This window comes from Oncorhynchus nerka, linkage group LG4 (assembly GCF_034236695.1).
Source record: "Oncorhynchus nerka isolate Pitt River linkage group LG4, Oner_Uvic_2.0, whole genome shotgun sequence".
Classification (NCBI taxonomy): domain Eukaryota; kingdom Metazoa; phylum Chordata; class Actinopteri; order Salmoniformes; family Salmonidae; genus Oncorhynchus; species Oncorhynchus nerka.
The window spans coordinates 48,897,675-48,925,118 of record NC_088399.1 but is presented as its reverse complement, the minus strand read 5'-3'; the positions used below and the strand labels follow the sequence as shown (position 1 = coordinate 48,925,118).

Sequence of the window (27,444 nt, the reverse complement as noted above, 5' to 3'; positions counted from 1 at the left end):
GCACTGCTAAGTGTAGAATCTAGTAGAAACAAAGCACCGCATCTCCTTCTGTCACTCAAGAGTGCCTTTAGGGACATCAGCTGTGGTGCAAGGGACCTCTTTTCCTCCTCTTATGACCTCCATAATGTGCTTCTGGCTGGCTGCAGAGCACCAGAGACCCAGAGTGCTACTATGGTTCCCGTGTTTTGGGTTCACGTCTCTTTGTTGGCATCTCCCTCACTTCCTCTGTGCGGAGCCTGAGTCGGAGCAGGGCTTGGCAACCACATGAAATGTTTCTCTGTCAAGGCGGATTGCCCATAGGATGTGACAGCTGTAGCAGATTGATCCTGAGAAATATGGTCTTTCATAGACATCAGGGATGGCCACCTCCTTCATTAGGTTGGCTGTGTCACTTTCGCCTCCCGCTTCTCTGCTCTGTGGAATATACATTTCACAACTAAAGAGGGATGAGGGATGATGGGGGGGAAAGCTCGGTGCATACTCAGAGGGAGGGGAAGGGGAAGAGAGGAGAGGAGAGGGGGAAGAAGAGGAGAGGAAGCAAGAGTAAAAGGAGAGGAGTGGAGTAGAGAAGAGATGAGGGGAAGGGAGGATAGCTGAAGGGAGACTACAGGAGGTGAGAGGAATGGGTACCGTGTGGATGGGTTACTTATTGGTTTGTTTTCCACCTTGATATCGGAATGAATTAGAATCAAATATTTCCCTAGGCCCTGACAAATCAAAAACCTGCTTTACAATACAGCAGCCTAAAACACTATATTCCTCATCCTCTAGTCTCGTAGGTTATGCATTTAACCAACCTCACAGACACTTACTGACCAAGATGAACTTTATGTGTGACTACATCTCTGGGAGGAAGGCTTCTCACCCGGTGCCAACCCTAAAGTCATTCATTAAACATTGACAACAATGACGGTGCCTGAAATGATGGTAAACGGTAGTGAAAGTCGTGGCAGAATAGGAAATCACATTAGGCTTCAACAAATGAGAGAGAGAATGTTTGTGTCTGCGTGCACGCGCGTGCGTGCGTGCGTGCGAGAAAGGGAGAGCTAGAGGAAGAAAGTCAAGACCAGAAAGGCAGAGAGTAAAGCTCTGACTGATAGACTGGTGGTGGGCATTCTGCAGAACTAGATGTGTAGGCATCAGGTTTTTCTAAAAAAGGGATTTGTCAGATTCTTCACACTGACCTTTCGCTAACTACCCTGTCAGGGATTTCCGACCCAGCGTGTCTGAGTTAGCAGCCTGTGGATGAAGCTGCTAATGGAGTAGATGGTGTGCGTATGTGTGTGCGCAACCATGTGTGTGTGTGTGTGTGTGTGTGTGTGTGTGTGTGTGTGTGTGTGTGTGTGTGTGTGTGTGTGTGCAAAGGGCAGAGTCGGCTGTGCGCTGTGCTCCTAATGTAATCCATCTTTCCTTCGGAGGCATCCAGGCCATGAAGCAACAGGCAGCTCACAGGGAAGAGGTGAGAAAACACTGTAGGTTCACTTCCCATTCAGATGAATAACACAGGGATATAATGCTCAGCCAGCATGATCTGGCTCTTCACACACCGAGATACGCAACGCATTATAATTGAGTTACAGCATCTACAGACACCTTCAATTGAACTTAATGGCATACAATAACGCACACTGTGACATATTATAATGGCACATGTTGATATTGCATTAAACCAAGGATCCATAATCACATTAATATAATGGTGTATTTCATTGTAAAATTGCATTGTTGTACAGTATGTGTATGTATGTGAGTGCATGCGTTTATTTCTGAAAGTGGTTATGCTCCTTTGTGTGTTATTTGTGTGGGTGTGGGTATGTGAGTGTGGGTGGTGAAAGTCTGTTCACTGAGGGTGAGAGAGAGAGGGAGAGAGAGTGAGTGAGATATAGAGCCCTTCCCAGCTAGCACATTTGGTTCCTTGGAAGTTGTGGGAATGTACGTTTTTGGTTTCCCCATTGGTTCTGGGAACAAAGCCATGATAAAACAGATTTTTTTTTAAACATTCTGGAAACATGTTTCAATAAGACTTTTAATAACACCACTGGCTTAGCTGGGGTTAACTGTTTTTGAACTCCAAGCACAGATAGGACACATAGAAATTAATTTACTTAGGCATTAATCATGCATTAATTCTGGCATGGAGTCAGTGAAATTCAAATCTATAAACTTCTGTTCTCTATCCATGAAATTAGTCCACTGTGCCACCAGGTTGGTGTGTCTATGTCTAAGTTCTTACAGTATGTCTGATATTTGTCTCAAACATTGTTCCCCCTGTTGCTGTCTTGGGTTGGACCAGGTTTCTCTTGAAAAATAGCTTTGATCCAAACCTGGATAAATAAAGGTTAAATATATTTTTAGTTACTTATACAAAGCTGTTCAATTTTGTCTATTCAAACAGACCCCATTTCAAAGGAAACAAGCTCTCATTAAGATCAGGTGTGGCCAATGAGTGGGCGTGGCCAAAACCCCTAAACACACTACAAGATAGAAGATAGAGAGAGTTTTGTTGACACTGAAAACAAAATGACATTAAATAACATTCTTAGAACGTTATTTGAATGTTACTAATGTTTTCTTGTGGTTTTTATGGACAGTTTTCTTAATGTTCTGAGAACATGACTTTAAAAAGAACCATTGGGAAACCTGTAGGAAATGTTATGCTGAAGTACTGAAATTCCCACCTAACATTTTACATTACATTACATTTAAGTCATTTAGCTGACGCTCTTATCCAGAGCGACTTACAAATTGGTGCATTCACCTTATGACATCCGGAGGGATCGAGTGTAGGTTACAATAGTGCATCTAAATCTTTTAAGGGGGGGGGGGGGGTGAGAAGGATTACTTTATCCTATCCTAGGTATTCCTTAAAGAGGTGGGGTTTCAGGTGTCTCCTAAGAAACACATGGTTCTGAGAATGTTATATGCTAGCTGGGTATCCTTGCACCATTCACAGAACATTGTGGGAAGGTTGTATGCAAAATAACCATAGGACAACAACGCTCTCACCAAGCTCTAAGAAACATATGGTTCTCAGAACATTGTGTGTTAGCTGAGTTGTTTATGTTGTCTTTGGCAATAATCACAGACACTGCTCATGCCAATAGTGAGGTATGGTTCTCAGAACGTTGTGTGCTAGCTGGGTTGTTTATGCAGTCTTTGGCAATAATCACATACACTGCTCATGGCAATAGTGAGGTAAGGTTCTCAGAACGTTGTGTGCTAGCTGGGTTGTTTATGCTGTCTTTGGCAATAATCACAGATACTGCTCATGCCAATAGTGAGGTATGGTTCTCAGAACGTTGTTTGCTAGCTGGGTTGTTTATGCTGTCTTTGGCAATAATCACAGATACTGCTCATGCCAATAGTGAGGCCAGATGGTATCCATCCTTGTCATGCATGCCATCATGTCTTTGAAACAGTGAAGCGAGGGGAAAATCAAGAGTGGCGTCCAGAACAGGGATAAACTGCATAATGTGGCTGTGTCATATAAATACTAAATCACACTCATATTACACCCACAACTAATTTAGCCTAGCTAAACCGCTTACATTAGCACAATCCCCAATCTGCTGCCTCTATAGGAAATAACTCCTATCTTAATATAGGAGGATGAATAGGCTATTTGGATGCAATATGAGAAACATGGGTCTACTAGTCGAATAAAGTCAAATAAATCATGTAAGCTCAATACAGATTTATTCCCTTCTAATTTACATACATGTCTGGAAATGTTACCAAGACTTTCAGTGAACAATTCAATAACTAAAAATAGATTTTGCGTGCTTCCTTCAGCCATCTAAAAGTATTTTTATGGTGGTGAGAGTCTGGGAGAGGTATTAGATGCTGAAAACAATCTGAAGTCTAAATATAGTAAGAATAGGTCTGATTGCTTTCGGTAAATTATTCAAGTGTGATTTCATTTCACTCTTCCTTTTACAAATCAATATTGCCCCTGTTGGACTGTAGCCTACCTAGTTCTCAGCATTCATTCCTCCCTTCCATCCCTTCGACAAAGCACCGTTTTAAAAACACTGTGGTCACATTGACGTGCCCCTCAGCCGTCCGCTGTCAGTCGCCCGAGGATGTCAAATGTTGAGGAGCATTAAGTGTGTTCCTGCTCATTCCTCTCAACCTGTTCCCCATTTTCTGCATCTCTGCACACCGCTCAACTCCACCCCCCCCCCCCCCCCCCCCCCTTCCTCAACCCTATGTCTGCCTCTTCCCTTGGGATCATCTTAACCTTCACACCCCGAAAATGTAAAAAGGCAAAAAAAATATATATAAAAAAAAAAAGGAAGCTCCACATGGTAGCTAAGAGTGTGTTCATGTGTGAGTGAATAGGAGAGACAGAAGGAGAGATCCTAAGTGATATTTACCTCTCTCTCTCTTACCCATTCCTCCATACCACCAGTGAAGTGTCTGTCACACCTCTCCCCCTGAAATATCCTCTGTATCCATCCACCCATTCATCCATCCATCAGCCTCTTCCGCTCCAGAAGCTATCAGTCAATAGCTCAGTAGCGCAGCAGTTAGTCTCAGACATACACAAGGGCATCTTGCATCTATTCCACCGCATGTGTGTGCTTTAGTATGTTAGGAGAATCCCATGATGCTGCCGACTTAAAGCTGTATACTGAAAGTGCAGCCCCCCCCTTGTCTTAGTTCTACTTACTAAATGTGCAGTTTGAAAGGTCATATCTAATGCCACGGTTGTCCAGCAGCACTTGATAACATACTGTTGGAGAGTCTAAACAAAAAGGATAACAACCTACAAAAATTGCAACCCTGCGGATGCAGTCCCCTTTAGTAAAAAAACAACAAAACAAGACAGACAGAAAGAGAGAGCGCGGGATGGAGGAGGAGAAGGAGATAGGCCAGGAGAGTTGGAGAGGGGGCGGGGGGGAACAGAGGGACAGAGGGAGGGACAGAGGGAGGGACAGAGGGAGAGACAGAGGGAGAGACAGAGGGAGAGACAGAGGGAGAGACAGAGGGAGAGACAGAGGGAGGGACAGAGGGAGAGACAGAGGGAGGGACAGAGGGAGAGACAGAGGGAGAGACAGAGGGAGAGACAGAGGGAGGGACAGAGGGAGAGACAGAGGGAGAGACAGAGGGAGGGACAGAGGGAGGGACAGAAGGAGGGACAGAGGGAGGGACAGAGGGAGGGACAGAGGGAGAGACAGAGGGAGAGACAGAGGGAGGGACAGAGGGAGGACAGAGGGAGAGACAGAGGGAGGGACAGGGAGGACAGAGGGAGAGACAGAGGGAGAGACAGAGGGAGGGACAGAGGGAGAGACAGAGGGAGAGACAGAGGGAGGGACAGAGGGAGAGACAGAGGGAGAGACAGAGGGAGGGACAGGGACAGAAGGAGAGACAGAGGGAGGGACAGAGGGAGAGACAGAGGGAGAGACAGAGGGAGGGACAGAGGGAGAGACAGAAGGAGGGAGGGAGAGACAGAGGGAGGGACAGAGGGAGAGACAGAGGGAGGGACAGGGAGGAGAGACAGAGGGAGAGACAGAGGGAGAGAGGGAGGGACAGAGGGAGGGACAGAGGGAGGGACAGAGGGAGAGACAGAGGGAGGGACAGAGGGAGGGACAGAGGGAGGGACAGAGGGAGAGACAGAGGGAGAGACAGACAGAGACAGAGGGAGGGACAGAGGGAGAGACAGAGGGAGAGACAGAGGGAGAGACAGAGGGAGGGACAGAGGGAGAGACAGAGGGAGGGACAGAGGGAGAGACAGAGGGAGGGACAGAGGGAGAGACAGAGGGAGAGACAGAGGGAGGGACAGAGGGGGAGGGGGACAGGGGAGGACAGAGGGAGAGACAGAGGGAGAGACAGAGGGAGGGACAGAGGGAGGGACAGAGGGAGAGACAGAGGGAGAGACAGAGGGAGGGACAGAGGGAGAGACAGAGGGAGGGAGGGACAGAGGGAGGGACAGAGGGAGGGACAGAAGGAGGGACAGAGGGAGGGACAGAGAGGGAGAGACAGAGGGAGGGACAGAGGGAGAGACAGAGGGAGACAGAGGGAGGGACAGAGGGAGAGACAGAGGGAGGGACAGAGGGAGAGACAGAGGGAGGGACAGAGGGAGGGACAGAGGGAGAGACAGAGGGAGAGACAGAGGGAGGGACAGAGGGAGGGACAGAAGGAGGGACAGAGGGAGAGTTGAAGCCCCTGACCCACTAAACACAATGGTTTTCTGAATAGATTGACTGTTCAGTTTAGTTTCTCACTAAAATAAAATTACATTTTCTTTTAGCATATTAAGTTTGGGTTCCTTGGAGAGAACTACAAAGATACAGTGTCTTGTTGCTGGTAAATGTGTAAGAAATTCTCCTCTCACTTGTATGGCAAATGCCGTAATAAGACAATAAGAGATGGCCATCCCCTGCTGTACTGTAACTGCTAGCTACTCCAAAATATGAATATAATATCAAATGTATGCCTTGAGACATGGGGAATCTCCCACCTGAGTCAAACAATTGCCTACGCGATGCCCCCTATCACCAAGCACAGATGGTGAGTATAACACTTTATGGCCTCTGTAATTTTACCATCTTTAATTTCATCTCCAATATATACAGTACATTCAGAAAGTATTTCACACCCCTTGACTTTTTCCACATTTTGTTGTGTTACTAGAACTTAAAATTGATTCGATTTAGTTTTTTTTTTAACACTGGCCTACATACAATGTCAAAGTGGATTTATGTTTTTTCAAAATGTTTACAAATTCATCAAAAATGAAAAGCTGAAATGTCTTGTGTCAATAAGTATTCAACCCCTTTGTTATGGCAAGCCTAAATAAGTTCAGGACAAAATTAATTGCTTAACAAGTCACATAAAAAGTTTCATGGACTTACTCTGTGTGCAATAATAGTGTTCAAATTATTGTTTTATGACTGCCTCATCTCTGTACCCCACACATACAACTATCAGTAAGCTCCCCGAGTCGAGCAGTGAATTTCAAACACAGATTCAACCACAAAGACCAGGGAGGTTTTCCAATGTCTCGCAAAGAATTCAGTTTCCGGAGAGGGAGGACACCACTCAGGGATTTTTCACCATGAGGCAGATGGGGACATTAAAACAGTTACAGAGTTTAATGGCTGTGACAGGAGAAAACAGAGGCTGGATCAACAACATTGTAGTTACACCACATAACTTACCTAATTGACAGTAAAAAGGAGGAAGCCTGTACGGAATACAAATATTCCAAAACATACATCCTGTTTGCAACAAGGCACTAAAATAATACTGCAAAAAATGTGGCAAAGCAATTAACTTTGTGTCCTTATTATAAAGTGTGATGTTTGGGGCAAATCCAATACATTACTGAGTACCACTATCCATATTGTCAAGCAGTGGTGGTTGCATCATGTTATGGGTATGCTTGTAATCGTTAAGGACTAGAGAGTTTTTCAGGATAAACAAAATGTACAGAATGGAGCTAAGCACAGGCAAAATCCTAGAGGAAAACCTGGGTCAGTCTGCTTTCCACCAGAGACTTGGAGATAAGTTCACCTAAAACACAAGGCCAAATCTACAGTGGGGTTGCTTCCAAGAAAACAGGGAATATTCTTGAATGACGGAGTTACAGTTTTTACTTAAATCTGCTTGAAAATCTATGGCAAGACCTGAAAATGGTTGTCTAGCAATGATCAACAAACAATTTGACAAAGCTTGAAGAATTTTGAAAAGAGTAATGGGCAAATGTTGCACAATCCAAGACTTACCCAGGAAAACTCACAGCTGTAATCGCTGCCAAAGGTTCTTCTACGAAGTATTGACTCAGGGGTGTGAACACTTATGTAAATGAGATATTTCTGTATTTATTTTTCAATAAATGTGCAAACATTTCAAAAAACATGTTTTCACTTTGTCATTATGGGGTATTGTGTTTTTTGAATTTGGAATAAGTCAAGGGGTATGAATACTTTCTGAAGGCACTGTAAAATACAGGCAAACACCGAAATAAACATAGTGATCTGTGATTATAAAGGGGAAATGCTGATGCCATTTTGCAATCCAATCCACCAGAGCCCATTTTCTTAGGACAAAATCATGTTTCATCCCAGACGATCTGACATTCACCTTGGTTGTCCCTTAATATAGTTGTGTTATTGTGTTTACAGCATACCGTAAGACCTTGGGGTTAGGACAACTAGTGCGCTTGTGACCAGAAAGTTGCTGATCCAAGTCCCTGGTGGGATACGCTGTTGTGGTGCCCTTGAGCAAGGTCACTACTCGTCACCTTATTTGTTTTGTTTCAACATACAGTACTACCCAGCTGTGGAAACAAGCAAAAGTGAGGCCAGGCCACTCAGTAGGAATGGAATGGTTTGCTGCTAAAACCTTTTCAGTATTGAGGAACATTCCCATTTTGGGGGGGGGGTTGTCTCTTTGAGCCCATCTCTAGTCCCTATAGGTCTCTCCGGCTGTGGCTGTATTCACCTCAAATCCCCCTTCAAGAGAATCAAGAAAAAATCAGAAAACCGTCAAATATTGTTTTACATTATATGATAACATCTTACAGTATATTCAAAAACTTTTTTACATAACGATATCTTCAGAAATTCTCAAAAAGATCCAATTAAAGATTAAATGCATACACTGTATAGATGCATATCAGTGATACAATCCCATGTAAAGAATCCCATACCAATAATTTTCTCTACGATCTCACTATCAGAATCTAGACTCACTCTGCAGTGAAGTATAATTTGCAACACAACCATTATTACTGAATTGTATGTACCCACACAGCTTTTCCGTAACCCTCAAGCTACCAACATATTATACATACAGAGATTACCAACTGGGGTCATTTTGACCCCAAGAAGAAACTATTGGAAAAAGCAACAATCATAGCAAAATATCATCTTATTTCTTATCGAAACATCATTATACATGTAATGAATGTTATCTGATATAAAAATGACCAAAATAGACTTATTTTTGCTGAATGAAAATATGCACTTTTCCTTCATATAATGTGCAGCATTCTTCCAAAGTACAATCCACATTAGTACTAAGACACTTATTTACCATCATTTGATTAGTATCATTTAGTTTTCAGAATTTTGAAGTAAATATTAATTGTCATATTTATGTGGTGAAAAAAACTGCCATTTAAAAGGGGCAGTATACAAACTTTTGAAATATACTAAATTTGTATTGAAAAAAAAGTTATTCAATTCACATAAAAAGTGATCCTGGAAGACATTGACCAAAAAATATGTCTTCGTTTTCTTTATTAACCCCACAGCCAGCATTAGTTAGTGAAATAATGGGAGTCGTATAGGGGCTATGGGAGCATGCTTCAAAAAGCATGCCAAAATCTTCTATGTCACTTCAAAACTAAATGTTATAGCTCCCAAAATATCACAACAAGTTGCACATGTAGAATATTAGAGGATATTATAGGAATTCTGGTATTTGTAACATTTCCAGTAGAATAATAATTTTTAGAACAATCTGTATCTTCATCGGGTAGCTAGTTTCTGTATTACAGTTCTACCAAGTATTCATACCAAGTATTCATACTACTGACATACCTTTATGAGCTCTTTTGAGTGAAACTAAGTGTGTATCTTAGGTCATTTAGATTTTTTTACATGGTTATAGCTATTTACGAGCAGTCATAATGGCGCCGGAGGGAATTGCGGTTCCTAACCAATTGTGCAATTTTGTGTCTTTTTTGGCGCTGATCGTAACTTTTTTGTACATTATGTTTCTGAAATCATTTCCTACGACCGAAAAGGGCTTCTACACATCAGAACAATTAAGTCACTAACCTCCATTAGGACGAGAACTTCTACTTCAATGAGTCGGAGGCGAAAGACATATTGATTATTGCGGACCAGGCCCAAATCCCCAATACCCGAAGAAGGAGGAGATGGTGCTATAGAGGCTGGCTTGCTGGATACCTGACGAGACTACGTCGAGAGTGTATAAATTGCCTCGAACCTCCCTTCTATGCAATCACTGGAGAATAAACTGGATGAGCTTCCGTTCGAGACTATCCTATCAATGTGATCTGAAGAACTGTAATATCTTATGTTTCTCAAAGTTGTGGCTGAATAAGGTAAATATAAATCTAGCAGTTTTTTCTATACATTGGCAGCACAGAATGGTTGCATCGGGGAAGCTCAGAGGAGGGGGTGTGTCTCTTTGTTAACAACAACTGGTGCGCAATCTCTACTATTAAGGAAGTCTCAAGGTTCTGCTGGCCTGATGACAAACTCTAGATCACACTATTTGCCAAGAGAGTTTTCATCTATATTTTTTGTAGTTGTCTATTTACCACCACAAACCAATGCTGGCACTAAGACCACACTGAACGAGCTGTATAGGGCCATAAGCAAACAAGAAAATGCTCTCCCAGAGGCGGCGCTCCTAGTGGCTGGCGACTTTAATGCAGGAAAACTGAAATCCTTTTTACTTAATTTCTACTCTGTCACCTTTACTCCACACACAGAGATGCATACAAAGCTCTCCCCATATGCCCTCCATTTTGCAAATATGATCATAACATGCTGACCAGACCCCACATGCGTCTGCGTGCACCATGGCGCGCATGTCGATTTTGTCCCCCCACACTAGACGCGATCAGGATACGCAGGTTGATATATCAAAACAAACTCTGAACCAATTATATTAGGGGGGACTGGGGACTGGTCGAAAAGCATTAAACATTTATGGTAATTTAGCTAACTAGCTTGCTGTTGCTAACTAATTTGTCCTGGGATATAAATATTGGGTTGTTATTTTATCTGAAATGCACAAGGTCCTCTACTCTGACAATTAATCCACAGATAAAACGGTAAACCAAATTAGTTTCTCATCATCTCTCCTCCTTCTTTAAGGCTTCTTTTTCTTCTTGGACTTGATATGGCAGTTGGCAACCAACTTTATGGTGCATTACTACAACCGAGTGTGGACCTCACTTCATCTTTCAATCATCCACGTAGATATATGCTCCTAAAAACCAACGAGGAGATGGCACGTGAGTATATGCCCAAAAAAAACAATGAGGAGATTTGAGAGGCAGGACTTGCAGCACGTTGAGCGTCACATATAGAACCAAGTTCTATTTTAGCGCCCGTCTACGCAGATGCTCGCTGATGCACACGAGCAGTGTGGGTGCAATGTTTGAATAACATGTATGTGTACATTTATTTTGTAACGCTTGCACAAGCGATGCGAGCAGTGTGGTCAGCATGTAACTCTATCCTAATTCCTGCTTACAAGCAAATACTCAAACAGGAAGTACGCGCTCAATATGGAAATGGTCCGATGAAGCGGATGCTAAGCTACAGGACTGTTTCGCTAGCACAGACTGGAATATGTTCTGGGGTTTACCACATCAGTCACCAGCTTCATTAATAAGTGCATTGACGACATTGTCTCCACGGTAACCGTACGTACATATTCCAACCAGAAGCCATGGATTTCAGGCAACATCCGCACTGAGCTAAAGGCTAGAGCTGCAACTTAATGAGCGGGACACTAATCCAGACGCTTATACGAAATACTGCTACGCCCGCTTATGAACCAGGTAAAGTGTCAATACAGGACAAAGGTCGAATCCTACTACACCGGCTCTGATGCTCGTCGGATGTGACAGGGCTTGCAAACTTGAATAGAAAAGGAGAGCCGCACACTCCAGGAGCTCAGATGCAATCATTTTATAACCAACGTTTCAACATCAAAGCTTTTGTCTTCAGGGTATATTGACAAGCACTGCGGGTCACTAGTTTATATGGTTTGAAAGGACACACAAAGGTGTCTGTAATCAGGGCTGGCTGTGACTTGGTTGATTTACAGAAATAAATAGAACATATAAAAAAGCGTGAATGGATAACATACGATCATAGTTTGTTTTGAATGATCTACATTTGCAAGTGCCAGGGCATTTAGCGCAGCCATTACACTTGTAGTCTCCATCTGGTGGAGACACAAGAAGAGGTTGTGCGGGAGTATTTTGGGTTGGTAAATCAGAGTTTACCAAGGGCTTGCAAACTACCATGGATTACAAAAGGAAACCCAGCCGCAAGCTGTCCAGTGATGCAAGCCCAGACAAGCTAAATACCTTCTATGCGTGCTTCGAGACTAGAAACACTGAACTATGCATGAGGGCACCAGCTGTTCCGGACGACTGTGTGATCACGCTCTCCGTAGCCAATAAAACCTTTAAACAGGTTAGCATTCACAAGGCCGCAGGGCCAGATGGATTACTACGATGTGTACTCAGAGCATGCGCTGACCAGCTGGCAAGTGTCTTCACTGACATTCTCAACCTCTCCCTGACCCAGTCTGTAATACCTACATGTTTTAAGCAGACCACCATAGTCCCTGTTCCCAAGGTAACATGCCGAAATGATTGTCGCCCTGCAGCACTCACAGCCGTAATTATGAATTGCTTTGAAAGGCTGGTCATAACACACAACACCATCATTGCAGACACCCTGGACCCACTACAATCCCGATTCCGCCCCAACAGATCCACAGATGACGCAATTTCAATTGCACTTCACACTGCCCTCTCCCACTTAGACAAGAGGGGAAATAACTATGTGAGAATGCTGTTCATAAATGTCAGTTCAGCGTTCAACACCAGAGTCCCCTCCAAGCTTATCACCAAGCTTGGGTACTCCCTCTGCAACTGGATCCAGGACTTCCTGACGGGCCACCCCAGGTGGTGACGGTAGACAACAACATCTCCTCCACACTGACCCTCAACACGGGGGCCCCTAAGGGGTGCGTGCTTAGTCCCCTCCTGTACTCTCTGTTCACCATAACTGTGTGGCCACGCACGACTCCAACACCATCATCAAGTTTGCTGCTGACATGATGGTGGAAGGCCTGATCACTGAAGCGATGAGACAGCCTATAGGGAGGAGGTCAGAGACTTGGCAGTGTGGTGCAAGGACAACAACCTCTCCCTCAATGTCAGTAAGACCAAGGAGCTGATTGTGGACTACAGGAGAATGAGGAAAGAACACGCCTCCATCCACATCGACGGAGCTGTAGTGGAGCGGGTCGAGAGCTTCAAGTTCCTTGGCATCCACATCACTAAGGACTTAACATGGTCCATATACACAGTCGTGAAGAGGGCACAACAGCGCCTGAAAATATTTGGCATGGGCTCTCGGATCCTCAAAAAGTTCTACAGCTGCGCCATCGAGAGCATCTTGACTGGCTGCTTCAGCACCTTGTATGGCAAATGCACCACCTCCAACCGCAAAGCGCTACAGAGGGTGGTGCGGACGGCCCAGTACATCACTGGGGCCAAGCTCCCTGCCATCCAGGACCTCTATATCAGGTGAAGCAAACATTACCAGAGCATCAGTTCTTGGACTAACAGGGGTGAGGAGGGGGTGCGAGGGGATTGCTGTGGATTTATTTAAGATACTCTTTGAAGCGGTAGGGTTTCAGATGTTTTCAGACAATGGGGAGGGACTCTGCTGTCCTAGCTTCAGGGGGAAGCTGATTCCACCATTGGGGTGCCAGGACAGAGAAGAGCTTGGACTGGGCAGGGCTGGACCTGACCTCCTGTCGACATCCAAGCTGAGATAACTGCCAGGCAGGAGAAAAGTAGTTGAGTGTCATCCGCATTGCAATGATAAGTGAGACCGTGTGAGGATGTGATAGACCATTGTAGTTCTAGTGAGGAGCAATGCATTTTGAAGACATCATGAATTAATCAAACAGGCCTGGTTGCCGGGTTGCCGCTCACACAGAGACAGAACCGACAGGGACACATGTATAACATAATGCGACCAGCAAAACAAATCACACTGTTTGCACAACCTATGGTAGCCTGACACCACTATCACACCAGGGGAAAGGGGGTGCCAAGTCAGTTGCACAATTGAATTCATTCAACCAAACTGTATCTTCCGCATTTAACCCAACCCCTCTGAATCAGAGAGGTGAGGGGGGCTTGCTCCTGTTTCTAGTTCCTGTTTTCTAGTTCTCCCAGTTTTGACCATTCCGCCTGCCCTGACCCTGCCTGCCGTTCTGTGTCACACCACACTGGATTTTTGACCTCTGCCTGCCCTGACCCTAAGACTGCCTGCCATTCTGTACCTCGAATTTGGGTCTTCTCTAAAACGTGACACAACTATTTCATTTCCAAAATGAAATGAACATACCAGCAATGACTTCCGATTGCAAATATATTCTATCACGTTCATCACACCAGTGATCTAAAGTTTAAATTCAACAACGTTACACAGTCATTATTTTCAAAGACCATTGTAAGTATTTCCCCTATTTGTTGCCTACCTCCCTACTCTTCTACATTTGCACACACTGTACATAGATTTTTCTTTATTTTTTTTGGAATGTATTATTGACCGTACGTTTGTTTATGTGTAACTCTGTGTTGTTGTTTTTGTCGCACTGCTTTGCTTTATCTTGACCAGGAGTCAATCACCACCTTCCGGAGACACCTGAAACCCCACCTCTTTCAGGAATACCTAGGATAGGATAAAGTAATCCTTCTCACCCCCCCCCCCCTTAAAAGATGTAGATGCATTATTGTAAAGTGGCTGTTCCACTGGATGTCTTAAGGTGAACACACCAATTTGTAAGTCGCTCTGGATAAGAGCGTCTGCTAAATGACTTAAATGTAAATGTAAATGAGAATTTGTTCTCAACTGGCCTACCTGGTTAAATAAAGGTGAAAAATAAAGAAAGAAAGAATTAGCTTGCAAGTAAGCTGCAACAAAAAAAACAGTGCCACTCACCAAACGGCGATAATTTGTTTGAAAGAAGTTTGAAAGTTCATCTTAAAAAGGGTGATATTAAAAAATGATCAACAACATCCATGTTGAAGTTAATAACAGCTGCGGAAGCCAGCGTCACCATTGTCACACTACTACAAACACAAGCTAGCTAACATTACAAGCGTTAGCGTGGGAAAAGTACTGCTTGCACCACTGATTATTTGCTCGTGCTCTCACACGTGACTTATTTTGAATGGTTCCATCCATTGCAAGTCAAAATGTGATTGGTTCATTCCACTGTCACTGCACAATTCTGGTTTAATATAATTAAATGGTAAAGGCCTTATTTCCAGCTTCTGGAGGGCTAGCCAATGGCTGAGCTAGCTAGGTTTGTCTATCCAGAGACCACAAGAGAAAGAAAAAAATGATTAGACATGAACCTTTCTCTTTCCAACACAAACTGAAGAGATGAAATCAAAATATCATTCAAATGATTGTAAAGATGAAATAGAAATGTGAACTAAATGTTATTTAGAAAATATATATTTTTATATACAGTTGAAGTTTACATACACTTAGGTTGGAGGTATTAAAACTCTTTTTTTCAACCACTCCACAAATTTCGTTAACATAGTTGTGGAAAGTTTGTGCATGATACAAGTAATTTTTCCAACAATTGTTTACAGACAGATTATTTCACTGTATCACAATTCCAGTGGGTCAGAAGATAACATACACTAAGTTGACTGTGCCTTTAAACAGCTTGGAAAATTCCAAAAAATAATGTAATGGCTTTAGAAGCTTCTGATTGGCTAATTGACATCATTTGTGTCAATTGGAGGTCTATCTGTGGATGTATTTCAAGGCCTACCGTTAAACTCAGTGCCTCTTTGCTTGACATCATGGGAAAATCAAAAGAAATCAGCCAAGACCTCCACAAGTCTGGTTCATCCTTGGGAAAAAATTCCAAACCCCTGAAGAAACCACGTTCATCTGTACAAACAATATTACGCAAGTATAAACACCATGGGACCACGCAGCCATTATACCACTCAGGAAGGAGACGCGTTCTGTCTCCTAGAGATGAACGTACTTTGTTGCAAAAAGTGCAAATCAATCACAGAACAACAGCAAAGGACCTTGTGAAGATGCTGGAGGAAACAGGTACAAAAGTATCTATATCCACAGTAAAACAAGTCCTATATCGACAACCTGAAAGGCCGCTCAGCAAGGTAGAAGCCACTGCTCCGAAACCGCCGGTTTGCAACTGTACATAGGGACAAAGATCGTACTTTTTGGAGAAATGTCCCATACTTTCAAGAATCTACAATCTAAAATATATTTTGATTTGTTTTACTATTTTTTGGTTACTACATTATTCCATATTTTTGATGAAGAAAAACCCTTGAATGAGTAGTTGTGTCCAAACCTTTGACTGGTACTGTATGTATAATTTATAAATCAAAAAATGGATGTAGCAACGACAGATTGTCCCTTTAAGTCTATCAAAGTGTGCGAGTTTGAGCATGTGTCCATTAGGCCTATGCATTTTTTTTTAATCGGAATGATTTAGATTGAGCAATAAAATCCTCACTTTTATTCCATAGGCTTTTATCTGCACTATGCAACTGTTGCAAGAGCACATTTTTCACTGGCTGTCCACTGGTTTCAAAAACAATGATCGATAGGCAGTTTAAACTTCTTGAATGCAACCATTATTGGGTTCAAATACACATTTAGACTTGTGAACAGCCATCCACAACAAACACAACCCTTAAGGCGCAAATAGCTAAATGAGAGGGCAGCAGTGTGATTCACATCAATGCGCTATGTAGATATCAATAATAAGTGATATCCGTATCGCCGTAGACTACACCACTACTGTCATCCTTACCTCCAAGCGTTTATTCAAGTTGGATAATCTTTGTATGCCGACAGCAGTCGCACCATTGGAAGACATAGCTTGGACTGTAGCCCACAAAAGCCTATTCCTGCTCTTTTCCCGCGATCCATCAAACACATTTGGTGTGTGTCATCATATTGGTCTCTAACTTCTGGTCAGACTCGCTCAGGTCGAACAAACTTAAACTTGCGCCTTTTTTTCAATGCTGATTTGAATATAATTGAGAAAACAGAAAAGTGTCAAAGTTTTTTTTTTGCAAACGTTCTTTCGGAATTTAAAAGTAATCGTCCAAATGAATCTAGTTTTTCAAAAGTATCGGTGATCTGATTACAATATTTTTGCTGGTAACGTAACAGATAAAAGTGACCGTTTTTTAAAATCATTTACATGTAACGGATTACATGTCATCCTTTACTTCCCAAACCTGCCCACTGGGAACTGGTACTCCCTGTATATAGATCAGTGGCGGTCGGTGCCATTTCAAATGTGGGACGCAGTTTTTTATTTTTTATGAGCATGGCCTTATTGCTATTACAGCATATTGGATGACTGTCATTCACATTCCATTCACCCAGCTCAATGTAACATCGATAGGTTTAGGATACTACATGAAACTCTAATTCTCCCTGTACCCATCATGAGGTTGCTACAACCTAATCTATGAATGAAAGTTTACAACGTAGGTGCACAGGTCAAAAGAAACATTTGAGTAATCAAGGTGACAGACAGTGACACATTCAATACCGCCTTGCACACTCTTGCCTGCATCTACCTGATCTAGGATGTAATCTTTAGTCCAACAGTTGCAAACAAGAGTTTCTTTTGGACAATTTCAGGTATGTTTATCCCTGTTTTGTTCCGTTTGCTTCCGTTTAAGAAACATTTTTCAACAGGGCTTCCACCATTTTAATGTAGTCAACTGGATGGGACTTCCAAATTCATTGGCTGATCCCTGCTGGTGACCCGGTTAGAGTCATGTCCCACTGGGTCATCAGGAGGGATCAGCCAATCGTGAAGAAGAAAACGGATTACTTCTTATTGGAGATAGCCTCAATGGTTCTGCCCATGCTATCACAGGCACTTTAATGGCACAGGTACAAAGATGAGTCCTCTAGCTATCTCTATGGGAAAACGCTGTCATATCCAGGATGGAATGTCATGCACTCCAATCCTCCTGCCACCTGACTGCACCTGTCCATAACCTGTAATACATTACATAAATGGAAAGGACTTCCTCACCCACTGGAGAGAGAGCCTCACCCAAAGAGCTGTGCATGTCAGTGTGTGGTTAGACAGACAAATCCTTAGATTTGTCCAAATGGACAAATAGAATGCCATTCTAGTTCTGGTTAGACACCTGAAGTTGTACTCTACAAACTTCTACACACAACTTATTATTATTTATTAGCTAAGTCTAGGCTGCATAAGCACATCAATATGATATTTACAGCATAACATTTGTGTCATTGTAGTCTCAACACACTCATTGATTGTCGTTGTTAAATGTATCTACACTAAAGCTAGGCGATATTTGTGCAATGTCCACATGTAGCCTACACCTGTTGTAGAGATATTAGTAGTTCTGGGATTTGTCCCCCGGGAAAGATCTAACAGCGGACATAAGGAGAGATGAGACAAAACTAGCCAGTTATAGAATATTGTGTTGTAGCACAGCTGAGCTGAGACAAGACCGACATTCAAGACAACTCTTGTTTGCCTTCAGTCAAGACCAAATCAGGAAGTGCAGTCGCCCTTTAATATTATGACCAGAGAAACCTGGTTTCGCCTTAGAAATACTTTTCAGAGACTATGTGTTGATTCGGAGTGTATTGCAGGTCAATCAATTATTTATTACAAATGGCAGACTTTATATACCATCAGTAGATTTTTATGTGCACAGAAATAAGGTAGTTTAGTTGTTTTTTTTTACAAAGTTATAAGATACTGTACGTGGTATAGAAAAGTACAATCTTAGGTGAGTACATGGGGCGCTATATACAGTGACTTGCGAAAGTATTCACCCCCTTGGCATTTTTTTCTATTTTGTTACCTTACAACCTGGAATTAAAATTGATTTGTTGTATCATTTGATTTACACAACATGCCTACCACTTTGGAGATGCAAAATATGTTTTATTGTGAAACAAACAAGAAATAAGACCAGAAAAATGAAAACTTGAGCGTGAATATCTATTCACACCCCCCACTCAAAGTCGATACTTTGTAGAGCCACCTTTTGCAGCAATTACAGCTGCATGTCTCTTGGGGTATGTCTTTATAAGCTTGGCACATCTAGCCAGTGGGATTTTTGCCCATTCTTCGAGGCAAAACTGCTCCAGCTCCTTCAAGTTGGATGGGTTCCGCTGGTGTACAGCAGTCTTTAAGTCATACCAGAATCTCAATTGGATTGAGGTCTGGGCTTAAACTAGACCATTCCAAGACATTTCAATGTTTCCCTTTAAACCCCTCGAGTATTGCGTTAGCAGTATGCTTAGGGTCATTGTCCTGCTGGAAGGTGAACCTCCTCCCCAGTCTCAAATCTCTTGAAGACTGAAACAGGTTTCCCTCAAGAATTTACCTGTATGTAGCCATATCCATCATTCCTTCAATTCTGACCAGTTTCCCAGTCCCTGCTGATGAAAAACATCCCCACAGCATGATGCTGCCACCACCATGCTTCACTGTGGGGATGATCTTCTCAGGGTGATGAGAGGTGTTGGGTTTGCGCCAGACATAACATTTCCCTTGATGGCCAAAAAGCAAAATTTTAGTCTCATCTGACCAGAGTACCTTCTTCCATATGTTTGAGGAGTCTCCCACATGCCTTTTGGCGAACACCAAACGTGTTGGCTCATTTTTTTCTTAAGCAATGTATTTTTTCTGACAAACTCTTACATAAAGCCCAGTTCTGTGGAGTGTACGGCTTAAAGTGGTCCTATGGACAGATACTCCAATCTCCGCTGTGGAGCTTTGCAGCTCCTTCAGGGTCATCTTTGGTCTCTTTTTTGCCTCTCTGATTAATGCCCTCCTTGCCTGGTCCATGGGTTTTGGTGGGTGACACCCTCTTTGCAGGTTTGTTTTGGTGCCATATTCTTTCCATTTTTTAATAATGGATTTAATGGTGCTCCGTGGGATGTTCAAAGTTTCAGATTTTTTTTAAATAATCCAACCCTGATGTGTACTTCTCCACAACTTTGTCCCTGACCTGTTTGGAGAGCTCCTTGGTCTTCATGGTGCTGCTTGCTTGGTGGTGCCCCTTGCTTAGTTGTGTTGCAGACTCTGGGGCCTTTCAGAACAGGTGTATGTATACTGAGATCATGTGATAGATCATGATCATGTGACACTTAAATAAAGTCCACCTGTGTGCAATGTAACTAATTATGTGACTTCTGAAGGTAATTGGTTGCACCAGATCTTATGTAGGGGCTTCATAGCAAAGGGGGTGAATACATATGCATGCACCACTTTTCCCTTTTAAATTTTTTTGAATTTTTTGAAACAAATAATTTTTTTCATTTCACCTCACCAGTTTGGACTATTTTGTGCCCATTACATGAAATCCAAATAAAAACCCATTTAAATTACAGGTTGTAATACAATAGGCAAAATGCCAAGGGGGATGAATACTTTTGCAAGGCACTGTATCTCTGCAGATGAGCTGTCTATCTGATCACAATCACTGATACTGGTCCCCCTCCACCTTCTGGCTGTATATGGATAACTTGTAATTATGTTTCCATAAAAAAACATAAATTACTATCATATTTTTTGGAATCTATCAAATTACTATAGGCCGAAATAGGTGTTTTTGGCTGCGGTCAAAATGACCCAAAAGGACTCACTAAACTAAGTCCACACAAAACAATAATTTAGATTTGTTAAGAACAAGTTGATTGACAGTCATGAAAAAAAATCAAGAATTGAATAAACCACATTTGGGCTAAGATCAAAATTATGCCTCTTGTGTCAAATTGACACCAATCTGTAGCTTGAGGGTTAAAACATATTTTAGGAGAGCACATCAGTAGCACAGCAAAGGGGTAGGAGTGTGTGTGTGTGCTTGCATGCACGGTGTGTGTGTGTGTTGTGTTGTGTTGTGTTTGGTGCCACAGCACCGTAGTCACTAAGTAGGCTTTCTTGATGCTCGATGCTAGCTGAGATAATTAAGGTTGAGGGCGGACAGCTCCCTCCAGTGCCTGTCGAGCATTGATCACGCTGGGGCCACAGACTGGGGCTTTTCATTTACACAGCAGGAACATAGGACATCTCACTGGGGAACTCTGGTGGGGTGCTGTCTTGGGATAGTGGTGGCACGTACAGAGGGGCATGTTTGTGTGTGTGTGTGTGTGTGTGTGTGTTGGGATGGGGCAGGCTACTCAGCTAGTGTTTGAGGCTGTCTCACCACTATTTAAGCGCTGCTGGAGTTGGTCTGTGTTTTTATCTGAAGCTTTGAGCAGTCAGTCACACAGCAGTCCCCTATGCTTCCATGGATAGACTCTTTACATTCCAGAGCGAAAAGAGGTTTGGTTTTGAAGTGACTTTTCCCCACCTTCTGTACAGTAGTATACCTTCTTCTACAGTAGTATACAGTGGGGATGGATGAAATCCTCTTTGAGATACTCTGTCTGTACTGTTGCCTGCCTTTTGTCCATTACTCTACTTGCCTGTGTCTGTCTGAGTGCCTAAATTCCTGAGTGTTCTTGTGCGTTTGAATAACTGAAGTGGCTGTTGAGCGAGTGACTATATATATATATGTGTGTGTGTGTGTGTGCGGGGGGGGGGGGGGGGGCTAAGCCGGATGTCTAGTATGAATTGAGAAGAATATGAAGCTCCTGATACATCTCATTGTTCTGCTGTTGAAGCTCAGGGTCCTGCTGTTGTGTCTCGCCCTCTGCATCTCTCTATCCCACTCATTCGCTCTCTCTCTCTCTCTCTCCTCCCACTGAAAGAGGGAGGAGTGATGCTGTGATGAGAAACTCCACCTAACTAGGACACTCACTGAATAATCAGAAAGAACAGCAAGCAGCAAAGTAAAAAAATATAAAATATGCTTGCAGGGGGAGGCACAATTCAGTTTACTGAATGTGTAGCTGCAGGTAAATATGATCCTTATAGGCTTTTCTTTATCTATGATGTGTTTATTTATTAATGCCTCACCTGAATAGCTTATAGACTGTGGAGGGGGTGCGTCAGCGTTTAAACCTGACTCTACTCCTACATACTAGGCCCTAAAGCTATACAGTCACCACCGAATCAGCATCTTAGCTGCCTTTTATTTTTCTTCCTTTTTCTCTTGATTTTTCTACCCCTCTTTTGGTTTATTCACACTATGGAGCCAAGCTGAACCAGGCTGTACTGTGCTGACTTACTTACTCATCCACCATAGTTGTTGGAACCAAAGCAGGAAAGGACAATGGGTGTGTTCGTAAATTGCCTCCAGAGTGCGCTCTGGACTGTTCATAGACTCAGAGCATTGTCAGATTGTCTGTTCATAAATTCAGAGCTTTTCACTCTGAGAGCGGTCAGACCACACACTGGACGCTCTGGGTGAAGAGTAGGGTTGATTCTAGCATTCTGATCTCACAATGGCAGTCAAGCACTGACGCTAACTGGCTAAAGCTGGCTAGCTTGGTAGCTAGATCCAGACATACAGTAAATGAGAGAAGACTTTACTCTGAACATTTGACTTACCTTAGCAGAGCTGGTTCGACTGTTTTCATGTTATCTAGAGGGCCAGTGACTTTAACTGTTTTACTGGCAAGAATTGAATTGAGTTTTTTTATGTTTACTGAAACCTGTCATAACAACCAGGTGTAGGTTGTTTGTACATGCATCAATTATTCTGAGCTCTGGGACTCTCAAACCAGAGCTCAGTAAGGAGTAGATTGCAAGAGTGAATTTATGAACGCACCCAATGTGAAAAGAAAATATCCAAGCCAGTATGGTACAGTTCAGGTTGACATGATAGTGAGAGGCGGGTATTTGTGACTTAATCATTCTGTCTCTTCTCTGCAGTGTGGAGCATGACTTCCGGCTGCAGGAGGGGGCAGTAACCCGCACGTGGCGGGTAGGAGACCCTCCAGAGGGCTCCCCCCTAGCCGCTGTGACCCCCCAGCCCACCACGCCACACCGCCAGGACTCACCCCTGCCGGTGACACCGGCACGCCCCCCTCACAGCGGCAAGAAGAGCCGGAAGAAGTGCTTTTGGTTCTTGTGAATTTTAAAAAGGGGAAGAGTAGGGAAGGACACCATGAATTAGGACACTCCTTCTAAAAACTGCGGAGGACTGAGTGGTAGTGTGTAGAGTGTGGGGCCCAGATATGGAAGGAGAGAGAAAGATACAAACAGACGCTCAAAACAAGTGTTAGAAGAAGCAGCAAACAAGAGGGAAAATGAAAAAAAAATGAAAAAAAGTGAGGTATAAAAGGGATATTAAAGAGGTATGATGGCAGTTAAAGGACCTGGAAGACCCCTAGTGTGGTGGTGAATGGAATCTGTTTTGATCCTGACGTGTTTGAACTGTATAGAATGGAGAGTGGAACATGCATGTGTTGTCGTAGCGCCAAGATGCCTCTTCAGCACCTGAGATCAGTTGTTCGTGCGGGGAGGGATGCACTGTAAAATGTGCTGAAGTCTTCTGAAAAACTTGACCTACCTGGTAGAGGCAATTATAGAAATGAAAGTGTAGAAGATGAAAAGGAAAAAGGTAAGGAGAAAAGAAAGGGAAGTGACTAAGTATAAAAGGCTAGGGAGTCAAAACGAGAGGAAAAGAATGAGTGTACAGAGAGAAGAGAGGAAGGATCCATCCTCATCACTAATGGACAAATGAGGGTCAGAACACCAGCTTTTATATCCAGAGATGTTTCAGCCAATCAATTATTATGATGACCCTTATTTCAAACTTTTAATAGAATTGATCATTCAAAAACTACACACACAAGGTCAGGCTGAGAAATGCACCACAAGAAAAAGTGAGGGTAAAAAAAAGATGAAAGTGTACATAAAACAGAGTGATCTACTGCTTGAATTGCTATATTTCAGATACGGATTACTGGTCTATAAACTATTTTACCACAATTTGTTTGCTTTATGTCCTTTATCCTCTCATTGACTTTTAACAGGATGAACACAAGTATATAGCACCTATAGCACTAGTACTTACTTTATTGCAAGTCGCAATGGAAAAGTATGCGCTGGGTGGCATATATTATGAGTGAATAATCACTTCAACTTTAGTAAGACTGTGGTCATGACACAATGGTGTTTCAACGAACAACTGTTCTGCATGCCAATACATCGATTGGGATGAAACGCCTGTTGACCTCAAGCGATGCAGGACCCGAAACATTATGCAACCCAACACAAGAAGATGCAGTAGCAGTGCATTATGGTCCCCCAGATGGCTTTGCAGACCCACTTGTCCTGTACGCTCCGGGGCTCGTCTCACAAAAAAAAAGCCACAGCTGCTTGACGACTGCAAACGACCAAAAACACAGCAGATTCCTCGTTAGTGATGGTCTTCTCATCGTGACATATACAATATATATATTTTGTATATACAGTGGGTCAAAAAAGTATTTAGTCAGCCACCAATTGATCAAGTTCTCCCACTTAAAAAGATGGGAGAGGCCTGTAATTTTCATCATAGGTACACTTCAACTATGACAGACAAAATGAGAAAAGAAATCCAGAAAATCACATTGTAGGATTTTTAATGAATTTATTTGCAAATTATGGTGCACTGTATATACACTGCTCAAAAAAATAAAGGGAACACTAAAATAACACATCCTAGATCTGAATGAATGAAATATTCTTATTAAAACTTTTTTCATTACATAGTTGAATGTGCTGACAACAAAATCACACAAAAAGTATCAATGGAAATCAAATGTATCAACCCATGGAGGTCTGGATTTGGAGTCACACTCAAAATTAAAGTTGAAAACCACACTACAGGCTGATCCAACTTTAATGTAATGTCCTTAAAACAAGTCAAAATTAGGCTCAGTAGTGTGTGTGGCCTCCACGTGCCTGTATGACCTCCCTACAACGCCTGGGCATGCTCCTGATGAGGTGGTGGATGGTCTCCTGAGGGATCTCCTCCCAGACCTGGACTAAAGCATCCGCCAACTCCTGGACAGTCTGCGGTGCAACGTGGCGTTGGTGGATGGAGCGAGACATGATGTCCCAGATGTGCTCAATTGGATTCAGGTCTGGGGAACGGGCGGGCCAGTCCATAGCATCAATGCCTTCCTCTTGCAGGAACTGCTGACACACTCCAGCCACATGAGGTCTAGCATTGTCTTGCATTAGGAGGAACCCAGGGCCAACTGCACCAGCATATGGTCTCACAAGGGTCTGAGGATCTCATCTCGGTACCTAATGGCAGTCAGGCTACCTCTGGCAAGCACATGGAGGGCTGTGCGACCCCCCAAAGAAATGCCACCCCACACCATGACTGGTCCACCGCCAAACTGGTCATGCTGGAGGATGTTGCAGGCAGCAGAACGTTCTCCATGGCGTCTCCAGACTCTGTCACGTCTGTCACATGTGCTCAGTGTGAACCTGCTTTCATCTGTGAAGATCACTGGGCGCCAGTGACGAATTTGCCAATCTTGGTGTTCTCTGGCAAATGCCAAACGTCCTGCACGGTGTTGGGCTGTAAGCACAACCCCCACCTGTGGACGTCGGGCCCTCATACCACCCTCATGGAGTCTGTTTCTGACCGTTTGAGCAGACACATGCACATTTGTGGCCTGCTGGAGGTCATTTTGCAGGGCTCTGGCAGTGCTCCTCCTGCTCCTCCTTGCACAAAGGCGGAGGTAGCGGTCCTGCGGCTGGGTTGTTGCCCTCCTACAGCCTCCTCCACGTCTCCTGATGTACTGGCCTGTGTCCTGGTAGCGCCTCCATGCTCTGGACACTACGCTGACAGACACAGCAAACCTTCTTGCCACAGCTCACATTGATGTATCATCCTGGATGAGCTGCACTACCTGAGCCACTTGTATGGGTTGTAGACTCCATCTCATGCTACCACTAGAGTGAAAGCACCGCCAGCATTCAAAAGTGACCAAAAACATCAGCCAGGAAGCATAGGAACTGAGAAGTGGTCTGTGGTCCCCACCTGCAGAACCACTCCTTTATTGGGGGTTTCTTGCTAATTGCCTATAATTTCCACCTGTTGTCTATTCCATTCCACTATTCTATTCCACTATTCCATAGTCCAAGTGGACAGTTTGATTTCACAGAAGTGTGATTGACTTGGAGTTACATTGTGTTGTTTAAGTGTTCCCTTTATTTTTTTGAGCAGTGTATATTGTGTCAAAAGTCTGCACAAACGTTTGACAACAACAGTCACTTTGTTTTCTTCAAAATCATATGCAATTGATTGGGAAAGGGGGATACATAGTCAGTTGTCCAACTGAATGCCTTCAACTGAAATGTGTCTTCCGCATTTAACCCAACCCCTCTGAATCGGCACCTGGGAAATAGTGGTTTAACTGCTTTGCTCAGAGGCAGAATGACAGATTTGTACCTTGTCAGCTCAGGGATTTGACCCAGCAACCTTTCAGTTACTGGCCCAATGCTCTAACCACTCGGCTACCTAGGCTTATTTTTTCTTGCAGTTTCCCAATACAGACAAGACAGGAAGGAAGGAGAACGGAGTGTTTCGTTTGGGAACAGATGTAATGTGGCAGATGTTGCAGAGACAGAATTGATTTTTCAAGGATTCACAGACACAACCAAACAGCCTAACTGTTTCAGGCTGCCACTCTGAACAGGTTTCAAGCAACATGCCCTCATGTGTTGATAGATAGGACACTTGGTTGAACATTTGGAGAGAAAGCACTGCCAAGTTCTTGCTGGTGAGCACCTGGACCCTCACACACACACAGAGTGACAAAGTTTCTCTCGCACACACACACACACACACACACAAACACACACATTCTGGGACATTGCATCACACAGCCTAATTCAGTTCAGTAGAGGCCCGAGGCTCACCAACTGAACCCTGTATCCTGTTGTGCTCCAATGAGGTATATAAGTGGAAGTGCTTTTGCTGTGCAAGTATCACAGTCCTAAAAAAAATATATAAACACACAAACACGCACAATCCCCCTCCCACACACACACACAACCCCTCCAACATACACACCCCAAATGTATAGTGCTTCTCCCAGATGATATTACATGATCCCCCCCCAGAGCAACACAGTTGTTTCTCACCCACACATCCAGAGGCCTTTCCCCATCTCCCTTCCTTGGCTCTGTGTGAGGAGTGTAGAGTTGTCAGTCATTAATCCTGTACAGCAGTGAGCTGTAATCCTGATGACAGAGCAGGGATTACAGAACAGAGAAGAAGATCCGAGGTCCGCCTGGGAGGAAGGAACAAAAGGGAAAGAGAGGAAGACTGGCTCAGAATACATACAAATACACAGCCAGGTTGGACTGGGAAACGGTAAAGGTAACACATTTTGTCAGTGCTGCAGAACAGATAAGGGTGATTCACAAAAGCAGCTCCCCTCACATCAATTCGGCTCTGCTTTGTCGGTGTGAGTCTAAAGACAGATGTCAGAGTGTAGCGTTACAGTGGCTGAGAAGCAGGAGTGATGGGTTCAAATGGATGAACACGATGTCTGTTTCGAGACACTTCAAAGCGATGCCAGGGTCAAAGTTGGCCCACGCAACGCAATCCAATGCAATGCAGCTAATAGGCTTCACTGACAAATTCTTACCCGAGGCATCAACAAAAGTGCATGAAATCCATGTCTGCCCTTGTACGTGCTGAAGATGGATGCTATTATG

The 27,444-nt window shown here is 43.4% G+C and overlaps 1 protein-coding gene across 1 annotated transcript in view; it reads left to right on the top strand.

The window, feature by feature from the left end:
• LOC115126827 (mucin-2-like) overlaps positions 1-23,701 on the top strand; it is a 48,002-nt gene extending 24,301 nt beyond the window's left edge. The window contains exon 4 of the mRNA XM_029656469.2: positions 22,648-23,701. Within this exon, the coding sequence (XP_029512329.2) occupies positions 22,648-22,849 (202 nt within the window). The 3' untranslated portion in view covers positions 22,850-23,701. The remainder of the gene's footprint in view (positions 1-22,647) is intronic.
• The last annotated feature ends 3,743 nt before the right edge of the window (positions 23,702-27,444 follow it).